This window comes from Gobio gobio (genome assembly GCF_949357685.1).
Source record: "Gobio gobio genome assembly, chromosome: 7".
NCBI lineage: Eukaryota > Metazoa > Chordata > Actinopteri > Cypriniformes > Gobionidae > Gobio > Gobio gobio.
The window spans coordinates 35,017,854-35,031,341 of NC_137103.1; the positions used below are offsets into that span (position 1 = coordinate 35,017,854).

Genomic DNA, 13,488 nt, shown 5'->3' on the forward strand with positions numbered 1-13,488 from the left:
AATTCCACTATTGTATTATATACAATTGTTCTACAGTATATACACAGTATTTAATTCAATTACATCAGAAAAACTGTAATTAAATTACAGAAAAAATAAGAGTAAGGGAAAAGTAATTAAATTACAGTTTCACCCAACATTGCCATTGTCACATAAATATCATATAAATATAAGTAAATATTCTTAAGAAGGTTTAGGTCAGTTTCTATATAGGCATAAACCTTAAAATATTGCCTAAAAAAAGGAAAGAACATTTCTTATTTATTCTAATTATTCTATTATAATTCACTATTCTGAATATATGGTCCAAACTTGGTGGAACATCTCTATTGTGTATTGTATAGGTATTTTATTAAAGTTTACCCTGATTTTCCAGCTATAAGCAAGCCCCTCTATCAGACTATCTAAACAAAAATGGAAAACAAATGGAAACGCAAATTCTAATATAGAATGCATATAAACCAGACTTGCAAGAATGTAGAAATTGAAAGATTTAATACAAAAAGAGAAACATTCAGTTAAGACATTGCAGTCACATGACACTTGATGCACCAAGTCGGTGGTCGTAGGAACATGTTCTGGTGCAAATCCATTTAAATTTGATGGCCGCTGTTACATAATGAAATAGGAGGTCTCTCACAGCTCATCTCTGACCTATAGTGTAAAAAACAAAAACAATTTAAAATGTTTGATCTGATCCAGGGGTCCATTCTTCATACGTCGCTTACTCAATTAGCTGGATTTGATTGTTGACGATTTGGTATGATATTGGATTATTTGGTTCTTCGACGCTCATTCTGGACTTGTCGTCATAGCAAGGGTTGTTATTATAAGAGTTCCTTACTGAATAGGGGCAATACTAATTCAAATCAATAATAATAATAATATAAAAATGTATTTGAAAATAATATTATAATGTGTAGTCTACAAAGACAAAACCAGTTTCACTGATTGAGAGGTTTATTCATGATGTAATAATTACTTTATAATTTTATCTTTAGTCTTACACACGCTGTACAGTTATTCTGAGCGTGGATTAATTTGAGTGGTGATAGATATTATAGTAGTTGACCCTTAAGAAACTTTCATTAATGCTGTCACATAAATCTGCAAACTAATGGCTGTACAAATACTAGAAATCGTGAATAAAAATAATTCGGAATCATGTTTAAAAAAAACAGTGCACATTTTATTTATCCATTACGACTTTTATGTCATTTTGGTCGCCTGGCTGTTTCCTTATAAAGGACGGTCCAAAAATTCGTCAAGTTTTTCGTCAGGTGTATTTTTTAATTATACGATGTCATTACATTGCTGTCTTGCCGTCATCCAATCGCTGCATTGCTGATCGGGGTTTCGAGTATCGATGCATCTGCCCTCTTCAGGGAACACGAGACAACTTAATCCAGATATTTTAATCAAATCCACAAATTCGTTTGAAGAACCAAATTAGCCAGAGATCAGTTATCATGCTTAGAAGATCTGCCATCTGTCAAATCATCTCAGATGTATTAAGCGAGGTATGAAGAACGGACCCCAGGACTAATGCAGTGCAGACCTAAAGAATTCATATAAACATTTTATCAGAGTAATCTGCTAATCAGTCCAAGTCATAAAAGTGTATTGCCCTCATAAATCCAGTTTGTGTGCGCTTTATGAAATGATAATAAATCCATCAGATACTTAATTAACTCTACTGGTACAGCATTGTATCGTGGTAAACTGTTGCTTCTTAAAAATAAATATTGTATTTTATTGTGCTGAAAATGTAAAGATTAACAGTAATATTTAGCTATATGAGTTAGGTATAAACTGAAATATTTGTTTAAAAAATAAACAAACAAAAAACAGTGAAAGCGCTTAATTTGACTGTGTGTCTTAATGGAGTTTGGTTATGATTTTAATTTGATGGAAATCTAGACATTAGGGCTGTCAAAAGATTAATCGCGATTAATCGCATCCAAAATAAAAGTTTGTGTTTACATAATATATGTGTTTGTACTCTGTTAATTATTATTTATATATAAAATACACACACATTCATGTATATATTTAAGAAATATTTGCATGTATATACTGTATATACATTTATATAATCTATAATATATATATAAATATAAATGTTTTATAAATAAAAAATTAAAAAAATCTTAAATATATACATGCTTGTGTGTGTATTTATATATAAATAATAATTAACAGAGTACACACACATATATTATGTAAACACAAACTTTTATTTTGGATGCGATTAATCGCGCTTAATCTTTTGACAGCCCTACTAGAAATATAATATATTGTAAAATGATGACGTTTTAGTCATCATCAATCTCTGTTAATGTGTAAAATATGTTCAATTACTAGCAATGAATGTTCAAATTTTGGTGATTTCGTTTAATATAACCCAGGAAACACAGACCTTTTTTCTTGCGCAGTAACATGGGAAAAGTTCATCCTTTGGCTGCTCCACCAGCTCCATGCCTTCTCGAACCTTGGGCTCAGTGACCTGCAGTTCAGCGTACTTCTAAAAACAAAAACACAGAGCTGGATGAGTGCAGGAAGTTAATTTAGTGTACACAATGTTACTGGCAAAGCAATTTCTCAATAAGCCAGTTCAGCTACACAATTTGTGATTATTTAACTCAGTCACACACCCTCTTTGTTCTGGTGAAGCACTTTTATTTTTCCCTTTAAACTTTAATTAACTGCAACATCATCACACTAAACAAGCATCTTTATCTGCAGTACAAATCACATCAAATTCAAGTAGCCGATGTGGTTTTGACCTCCAACACGTCCACACCTCAAACGCACACAGATTTATTGCTGAGAATTGCTTCGAGGCGTGTTTAAAGATTAATTTTTGGGGCCGATGGTTATGGAAAACCATAAAGTGCTGGGGTTGATGACCTCAGGGATACTTGTCTTCAATGACTACTGTGAGCACTCAGGAAACTTGGGACCAGCTAAAAAAATTTATTAATTAAATTAAATTAAATAAGTTGATGGGGGGAAAAAGGGAAATTATAATATTGGATGGATGGATAGTGAGGTGTTGAGTTCTCAGTGTTAAAAAGGTCAAATGAAAAATATGCATAAAATTACTGTTAAAAAAAGAAACGATTAGATCTTAAATTGAGCTGTATTTTAAGCTTGATATATTTAGCTTAAAATGTTAATAAAAGCTGTCAAAGAAACAAGTCAAAAGGATAGTTTTTAAGATATATTCTCTGAAAATTCTTTTTTTTAATGTCGTAATTATTAAAATATTACTGCTATTATTACTATTCCATTACCAACTTTGTCTCTTTTTTTGAGAATTTATATACAGAGAAAAGAAACAAAAACTAATTAGTGATTACTTTTTTAGATTAAAGGGGTGGTAAACCACGATTTCACTATTCTAACTTTAGCTAGCGTGTAATGTTGCTGCTTGAGCATAAACAACATCTGCAAAGTTACAACGTTCAAAGTTTAAAGCAAAGGGAGATATTTGCTTTTAAAGAAATCAGTTTCTAAGAACTACAGCAAACGGCCAGCAGACGACTACACACATTCCTCCAGGGTTGGTGACATCAACAGGCTCAATATTTACATAAACCCCTCCTTCGAGAATATTAAATAAGGGGGGGTGAGGCCATTTTGTATCGCGGCGCTGTTGTGGTATAGTAGGCTGGAGTGTTGTTGCCGCGATGCCAAGGAAACGCTGTTATTTTCATCCGGATTGCAGGTCTGGGGTACTTGCTCTGTTCAGCCAGACGGGGGTACGTTGCAGAGCGTTTAACATACAACATGTTATATGCACATGTGTATGAGACAGCGGGGAACAGGCGCGCACAGGGCTCCCTGCAGCACATCTCGGAGGAAAACATCCACCGTCTTCGCGATTACAATGCCGGATTTGCACAACGTCAGCTGCGTGAAAAAAACACTGCCGGTGCGTGGATGCACGACGCGCGCACTGCACATTTCATGGAGGACAACTTCCACAAACTTCGCGAGTTCAATACAGGATTTGCACAACGGCTTGTCCTGAAAGCTGGATTTACAAACAGAAGCTGTTTACGGGCCACAACATGTAAGTCTGATTTATTTTTCATCGATGTGTTTTCCTGTAATAGGTTGTACATTGTAGCAAGGAAGTAAACAGATGACAACGCTGTTCTGCAAACCAGTCTGTTAAATGCTCATTCATACTTAACGTTATCCGACGAACACCTAACGTTACAAACACTAACGTTAAAATCTCAACAGCGAACCTGGCATTAGTGTAAATGATTCTTTGATTAGAGCTTTTATGTATTGTTTATCTACAGGCATGCTAAACATGGTTCTGTGTGTGATTTGGCTAACTTACTAGTTAAAGCCAGTGCTTAGTGTTTGTTTTGGGTTAGTTCTTGCGACAGATATTTGGCTATAATCGTTCTAAAAATACAAAAGTAACAGTGCCATTCAGTAGCGATTATAGATCCGCAGTCTTTACTCTTGAGGACTGAACAGGTTCTGCTCGATCATCTTCACTCAAATGTTCTGGGTCTGATTCGGGCTCATATGCTTTTATTGACGCCGTTGTTTCTAATACTGACCAAAGCACAGCCTCCGGTAAAGGGAAGGGGCGTGACGTTTCCGACAAACGTGCACTAGGCGGTTAGCGAATCACAACACACTGGGCCAGCTAACCAATCAGAGCCCATCGCGTATTTTTGAGGGACTGGCTTCATACAACCCGGAAAGCATCAGACCGTTTTACAAGGAGGGACAGAGCAGTGTATAATAAAGGTCAAATATATGAAAAATAAGGCACTTTTTTTTAAAACGAAGCATGAACACATGTTACAGTGCACCCCACAAACACAGTCAAGCCTTCAAAAGAATGTGTTTTACCACCCCTTTAAGACTTTTGTGTGTGTGGCAAATTTACTAAATATCCAGTTTACCAAGTCACCAAGTCACAATTAGGTAATAATGGAGAAAATGTATGCACACTAAACACTAAATATGTATAAAGTAGGCTAAATACCCATAGCAGACCTAGAAAGATTTAATCTTACAGAAACACGCTCATGATTCTTTATCATATGATAAAGGAAAGTGCTTCTAGTCATATTACCATAGTCTTATCAAGACAAAGTAAAATTACCACTGACAGTGTGTGCCGTGCAGATGCCAAGACGTGTGCTATTTGACCTTTGTCTTTTGAGTCCTTGAGAACAACATAAAACTTGGATGAAGATGAAAGATCAAGATAGGATAAGATATACATGCTGATAAGTTCATAAAATCAAAATAATGTAAGCAGAAAAAAAGTTACAAGATAAAAAAACAAAAAAACACACACACACACACACACACACACACACACACACACACTGCATAACTGCATATTTTGTAAAACAATTGAAGAAACCTGAAGAAATAAAAATGAATAAGCACATAAAGAACAAACTTACCATTCGCAAAATATATTTTATTATGTAAGCAGAACTCGGTACTCTTAAAAATATAAAAATAGTAAACACATGACAACATGTAACATATAAAAATATGTAATAGTGCTTAGAAAAAGTTCAAATCTAACATGCATAACTGGATGTAATGTGAATGATCAAATGACATGTCAAATGACTGAATGGCTGTTTGAAACTGTTCAGAAACAGAAAGTACTGCAGCTACTTTGTTTACGGGTTTACAGCTGCATTTCTGCTGTTCCTTAAGCGCTATCTACTGTCAGAGAGTGAATGTGCATTTTCATTCAGCGCATCTCCTTCGCTCGTTCATGTTTCTCATTTCGTGTTGGGTGCAAATACACACGCAATGTTGTACATTTTAACAGGCTGATGGAAAAGTATTCTAAAAATGCATTCTAAAGATCTAAATAATTCAGAATTCGCCTTCATTCCCATAGTACCTCATTTAAACGTCTTGCGGCAAATATAGTTTGGCTTCAGTGAGTCATCTTCGAGCTATTGAGAGTTAAATTACCAATCTCTCATTTTGCTTGAATTTGCCCACTCTCTTCTCTCAAGCGACCTTCTGGCTCATCTCTGGTGAAGCGCGCACTGTGACATACTACGTGAAAAAGACGTACGTAACACAGTGGCTAGGCTACTACAAAAGACAAAATCAGATTTAAGACCTCGCCTTAAAATGTAATGCCTAGCCTAAAAAAATAAAAATATTTAAGACTTTTTAAAACCCTGTGGAAACCCTGCATACAACCAAGAGTCTGTAGTGTCAGCGTAAGTGACCTTTCCACTTTTGGTGTAGTCATTGCCACAACAGATACACCAGAGCACTGAAATAAAAAATAAAAATTGATATTACCTGGAAGAGTTTGAAGTAGTAACAGAATATACTGTCGCCCATTAGATGGGTTCGTGCAAACTGCTGACCTGCCAGGGCAATTTTCTTCACCTATAAAAGAAAAAAAGAAAAAACAGAACAAGTAGTAGGATTGTTTGTAAAGTTATCAATTGTGCAACGACTGCAAACCCTTTCACCCGTATCTCACACTGCTGAATTAGCACCATCACAAGGCTGCGTGTAAACCTTCTGCTTTGAAAACAAAAGAATAGCTTCAACATCTGTAATTCAAACAGTTATGTAGGCATGCATCCATGTATAATATATGTAAATATAATATCCTATCCCCTGGTTTCACAGACAAGGCTTAAGCTAGTCCCAGACTAGCATGTGTGAGCTGTTTTAACTGAAAGCAACATGCACTGACATATCTTATAATATGTCAGTGGCATTGTTTTGTCTCAAGATGCACAACAGTAATGTTTTTTTCTAAGGCACGTTTATAAAAGATACTTGAACGAAGGCCTAATTCTGGCTTAATCTCAGCCCTAGTCTATAACTCTTATTCATTCATTATATTATACAGATTATTAATTAAACTATTTATTGAAAACCTGTGTCTTATCATATTGCTTATGCCTTTTTATAAAAGCAATATGCCCCTAAAGGCCATGTCTTGTATTGATTTTACCATGGTCAAGAGGGGTTTAGGTTCTGCTTTGTGTCATACCTAAAAGCAAGGTAAAATAACTGCCCTTGCTGAAAAATAATAAAATATGAATAATCCAAATATGGTAACAACAGATAACAACGTCTATGCTCCCAAACATTTTAACACACAATATTTTGTGTTCAAATGAGAACTTGAGATGTTTGTGTGTGAATGGGGATGATGTACCTCTTCATCATGATCTCTAGCCCACTGGATCTTCTCCAGTAGGTCACTGAGGTCAGCTTTAAAGGGGATGTAGTGCACCCATGGCTGGAGTTGCTTGTAAAAGTGCTCATAATAGATGGAGTCGTGTTTTAACACCACACTGTCTCCTGCAAGCAGATAAGGTAATCTGTATGCTGCTACCGTCCCGTCCACATTTATCTGGTACTTATACTGTTAAGAGAAACATACAAGCCACCTCAGTTTAAAAAAAATAACATTACACAAAACAAAAAAAATCTATGTTGTGTGTATTGAAATTCTGTGCAATTCACGCACCTTAAAGAAGTCGAAAAAGGACACATGTTTGACAAGGGGCCCATAAAGGCTCTCATCATGTTTGAAAAAGAAAAAGTTGGTTAAGGCGGCGTCAAGCATGGCAGGGTTGGCCCTCGCCAGTTTAACCAGCTCAAGGCGCTCTTTCCTGCTGTCTCGCCCTCTCCAGAACGCTTTGCTCATTTTCTGCTCCCACACTGGACCTGTGTGTCCCTGGACAGACATCATGTCCAGACTCACTCTGCCACAAAACAAAATGATCAAAGAAAATACATGTTAATCAATTAGATTTCATGTTTTTATGTAATGATTCATGATTTTACTATACCAATCATTGTGAACTTTTCTATGCTTCTCAACACCCCCGCCTCCTTCACATTTTTGTCATGTGTGTAAAGGTTAGCATAGATATTACATCTTGTTTGCATGAATAGACAAACAGACAGACACATTTTGTAATTTCAAATCTAATCTCATTCATAATCCAACTGAGACCAATAGTCAAAATACTACGTTTCTGCATTTTTCTCATTTTTTCAGTTTGAAATTTTCCTTCGTTTGGCATTTTGTTGAAATCAAGTTTTACAACTAAACTCTGTTTATTTACTATTTTAAATCAGATTTTTAAATGCCAGAAATCCATAAAAAAGTTTTATGTTGTTCCATAAAAAGTTTTACATGTTTACTACATCTCTCAAGAGTCACAAATCAGTTTTTTTTACCTGCCCATAGTCTCCAATACAGACTCTGTGAGGTCATAGGTTGGCATGACGATGTCTTGTGTGTCATTGGAGCCACACCATGAAAAGATTGGGCTGGGCTTCTCAGAGGCCCGTCTCTTCTCCAGGGGCCAGTCCCCCAAATTCACAAAAAACTCTATGTCTGGAAGCTTGACCTGGTCACACACAACAACATTAAATGGACTTTTAATTTTTCACTTATGAATTTACACTAATCAGTCATTTAACATACAACATGTTATACAACATGTTCAAAAGTTTTGTGTCCATAAGATTTTTTTGTTTTACATTTTACAATTTAATTATTATGTTATAGAATTATACAATTTTAAATAACTGTTTTCTATTTTAATAGAATACATTTTTTTTTTTTTTATGAAAAAGTTGAAAAGAACAGCATTTATTTTAAATATAAATCTATGATAACATTATGAATGTCTTGTTTTGATCAGATGAAGTCCTTGCTGAATAAAAGTATTAACTTTTTGTAAACATATGATTGAATGGTAGGTAGTGGATGAAAATATACATTCTGCATACTTTGTATAAGAATAAGACTTTTAGTATGGACTGAAATAAGCACTGTAAACATTCAAGTCAAATTCTATTTTTTTTATTTGAACGCCTCCCACCACTCTATGTTATAGTGCCATCTAATGGTTCTGAAGGTAAATGACTGAGAATATACATTATGTATTTTAAATAACATTATTATTACTTCACATAATCTATGTACATAAAACATTTGTAGAAGCAGTATACTGAGCTAATACTCACTTTACGTGTAAGGGACAGAAGGAAGGCATCCATGAAGATCCTGAATCCGACATGTTCTCCATGTGTTTTTATATAAACCTACAGTAACAAATAATACAAAACGGTATGATATTATGACACATATTACAATCTTTGGCATCTACTAGCTTCTTTATGTAGTTATATACGCTATAGGAGCAAAACGATTGCAATGCGCACATTGAATGTGTATATGTGTGTGTACCTGGTTGTTTTTGATGGTGTAGTGGCACAGGCTATGTCTCTTCCCGAAGCGCTGAAGGATCTCATGTTCATTACGATCTGGATCCACACTGGGAAACACAGATAAATCACTCTCTATCTGAGAGAATGAGGCCGGACAGTGCATGTTCTTCTCCCATAATGCACCACTGGGCTCTGGGCAGTCACAAGATTCGTGATACACCGCACCTGGGAAGTGAGAAACAGGCTAGCGTCAACTTCTAGACATTGTTTATCACTGTATTATGAAAGTAGACTTGATTCTTCTCACCTCTGAGCACATACGGTGATTTCCCCACCAGCTTGTCTTTCAAAAGAACCTCAATGTGCAGATCTGTGTAACTGGCGTACATGCGGTACCGAACCAAAAATGATCCGTCGTTCCGGTCTAAAATCTGGACCCAGACTCTGGCATACGGGTCAGTTGGAGATGTAATCTTCACTTCGAATGTTTTATCTCCAGGAGAAGTTGTGAAACTAAAGATAAGGAAATTCAAAATATCAAAGGCATTATTGTTATTTTAGACATGATAGAGGTAACTGATGCCTTACAATGAACACAGGAAATGTGATTCTTAATCAAAATGCTTTCACCGCCCTGGGCAAAAGTAAAAATAAAAAAAAGACCTGTCCTGGGAATTCACCAGGCATTTGTTGTTTCATTTGTCAGGGAACACAGTCTCTGCTACAATGCAGTAAAGAGACAAAAATACAGTCATAAAAGACTGACATGAAATGACTAACAGAGACTAATCAATCACTACTAATTTGTTCTTTAGCAGATTTATTCAAGCAATTACAACAATAGATCTTATACTGAGCAGCGGCACAACAGGAAAGCGAGACTGTGAGGGATAGACTTACCGTACTTTCAATGGCATCTGTTGTAAAAAGCTGTATAAAGCTCCTAAATCACTTATAATTTTCCACAGCTCATATTGACTGGGGTTTTTTGTATACTAAAATTTCTCTGAAAGATATTTTTGCAGTGTTTCGTTAGCAGAACAATCCAAAAACACTAAAAACATTTCAACCCACTGAAGAGATGTCTATCCTGTCTATTCCTCCTTACAGCCTTGCTTTCATTCCCGTTAAAAATCGAAGATGGTGCTGCAGCTGCTGTGAATAAGGTCGATTGCCCTGGATTAAGTAAAGGCTCTACAATTGTTCTTTGTATCACTCTAATATCAGCAGATAAGCCTATTTTTAGGCTGTGTATGTAGTACTTTGAAGACGTAAAAAGTTGTTGATGTTGCATTATAGGTTTGTCAGACCTATGTATTCGTCTCTGGCTTCTTCAAGTACCAAGATGGTTTACTTAAAGGGTTAGTTCACCCAAAAAGGAAAATTCTGTCATTAATTACTTACACTCATGTCGTTCGACACCCGTAAGACCTCCGTTCATCTTCGGAACAGAAATGAAGATATTTTAGTTGAAATCTGATGGCTCTGAAAGGCCTCCATTGGCACAATGCATGGTTCACTCTCAAGACCCTTAAAGGGTACTAAAGACGTCGTTACAAAGTCCATCTCACTACAGTGGTTCTACAATAACTTTATGAATCGGCTCAAAAAAACCCTAAATAACGACTTATATAGTGATGACAATTTCAAAACAAGGCATCATGAAGCTTTGAAGCGTTATGAATCAGTGTGTCGAATCAGCAGTGTGGATCGCCAAATTTCAGCAGTTTGGCGGTTTGACACGCGATCCGAATCATGATTCATCTCACTGATTCATAACGCTTCGAAGCTTCATGATGCCTTGTTTTGAAATCGTCATCACTATATAAGTCGTTATTTAGGGTTTTTTTGCGCACAAAAACTATTCTCGCCAAGTTATTGTAGAACCACTGTAGTGAGATGGACTTTGTAACGACGTCTTTAGTACCCTTTAAGGGTCTTGAGAGTGAACCGTGCATTGTGCCAATGGAGGCCTTTCAGAGCCATCAGATTTCAACTAAAATATCTTCATTTCTGTTCCGAAGATGAACGGAGGTCTTATGGGTGTCGAACGATATGAGGGTAAGTAATTAATGACAGAATTTTCATTTTTGGGTGAACTAACCCTTTAAGAACTACAGAATAAGATGATGGTGGAACTCTGAGGCCCGGTTTCACAGACAGGTCTTAGATTAGATTAATCCAGGATTCGACCTAAATTCAGTTAGGTAGCTTTTATAAACATTACTTGAGACAAAACAAGCTGCTTTCAGTTAAAACAGCTCAAACATGCATTTTAGTCTGGGACTAGTTCTATTACGAGCCTATATTATATCAATTTTGGTTCTAGTTGGAAATGAACAATTATGAGCTTTTTTTTATAGACTAGTGAAAAGAACACATCCAAACATGATGGTGTTTATTTCATTACACTTTATGTATTTGAGAGTATGTAGATTTCAATTACAGTACACATCTTTATAGGCTGTTTTCTCAAAATGAGTTTTTTTTCTCATGCACTGAGCCAGAGAATATCGACACACAAGTATCATTTACATCCAAACTTTCCCATTTCATTCTGAAGGATTTTACAGAAGGATTTTGTCGTTATTGTCTGATTTATATAACATTTTATTTACTGAAAATGTATTTTTTCGGGCTGTTGACAGAGTTTTCTGATTTATGATGTGATAAAAAGTGATATCAAAAAACCAATGTCAACTAAATGAAATCTTGAACATGGCTTTTATCCTATATTCAGGAAATATATTCAAAATTCATGCAAATGTATTTAGACATTGTCTCATTTGGACATGTAAACATAACATTTCAGAAAACGTGTAATACATTTGTCTTAATGTAATGTGTTATTAATCAGCTTGGTAGGTATGGTGAAACTTAATCCTTGTGTCTTTCCTTACATAAAAATGGACGTGAAGTTAAGTGTCGACGGGCTTTTTACTTTACAGCCAGACGTTTAAGCACTAAGCCATCGTCCTTTTATGGTCTTTCAGCAGGACTCACTCACTTTCTCCCGGTGGTGTCCACTGTCTGTATGAAGAAGAACCGAGCAGGAAGGAAAATGTTCGTCTCCAGTCCAGGACCCCAGATCAAAGTTTTGCTCGCGCTGGGCGCTGCCGCTGCCTTTGATCTCCGTGTCATGAAAACGATGCAAGGCGTCAAGAGTAGCAAAAGTTTTCTCAACATGTTCATGGCGCGTGAGAGCACTTTCAGTAGTGGATGCTTTCGTTTATCATCACCTCATCAGAATGACAACGCTCTTAAGCTCATAATAAAACACTGCTTAAAAACACTATTTGATACATTTCACCACATACTCACATTCACCGGAATACCAGCGGTTCGATGTGCAAAACTAACACACAGATACCCTCGTGAGAAAATCTCTGCAAAAGACCCAATGCGCTCATGTGATTGGTCGTTCGCACCTTGTGTGCGCCGATGACGCAACTTACTGGAAGCTGATTGGCTGTGTAATAGGAAGAGGAAAGACGCTTGCGATTGTCGCCGCTGCTTCTGCTGTTATTCATTTTTGTAGGATAGCGGAATCGGATCTGTCACCGAGAAATAAAATAGCCACGGTATTGTTACAACTGCAAATCTGTGGTAAATGAAAATGAGCATTAGCCATCAGTCATAAAAAAAATATATATATATATATATATATATATATATATATATATATATATATATATATATATATATATATATATATATATATATTGAAGAGACTCCATAAACAATGACTTGTCACGTGTGCAATGATATTTTGGAACTACCACATGTTTTTATTAAGGATAGATAGATAGATAGATAGATAGATAGATAGATAGATAGATAGATAGATAGGTAGGTAGGTAGGTAGGTAGGTAGGTAGGTAGGTAGGTAGGTAGGTAGGTAGGTAGATAGATAGATAGATAGATAGATAGATAGATAGATAGATAGATAGATAGATAGATAGATAGATAGATAGATAGATAGATAGGGGAATCTTCTGAAGGGAATCTTGGGTCCTGCCATCCATGTGGATGTTACTTTGACACTTACCACCTACCTGAGCATTGTTGCGGACCTGGACATAAACACCCTTTCATGGAAACGGTATTCCCTGGTGTCTGTGGCCTTTCAGCAGGATAATGCGCCCTGCCACAAAGCAAAAATGGTTCAGGACTGGTTTGAGGAGCACAACGAGTTTGAGGCCTCCAAATTCCCCAGATCTGAGTTCAATCAAGCATCTGTGGGATGTGCTGAACA

The 13,488-nt window shown here is 36.1% G+C and overlaps 1 protein-coding gene across 1 annotated transcript; it reads right to left on the minus strand.

The window, feature by feature from the left end:
* Positions 1-479: 479 nt before the first annotated feature.
* On the minus strand, positions 480-12,629 carry poglut2 (protein O-glucosyltransferase 2). The gene is made up of 10 exons (XM_079820856.1): positions 12,242-12,629; positions 9,542-9,747; positions 9,254-9,459; positions 9,031-9,108; positions 8,236-8,408; positions 7,517-7,754; positions 7,202-7,411; positions 6,325-6,414; positions 2,420-2,524; positions 480-654 (listed from the first exon to the last, which is right to left on the minus strand). The coding sequence occupies exons 1-10, from the start codon at positions 12,424-12,426 to the stop codon at positions 637-639; spliced, it is 1,509 nt and encodes a 502-aa protein (XP_079676982.1). The 5' UTR covers positions 12,427-12,629; the 3' UTR covers positions 480-636.
* Positions 12,630-13,488: the final 859 nt, after the last annotated feature.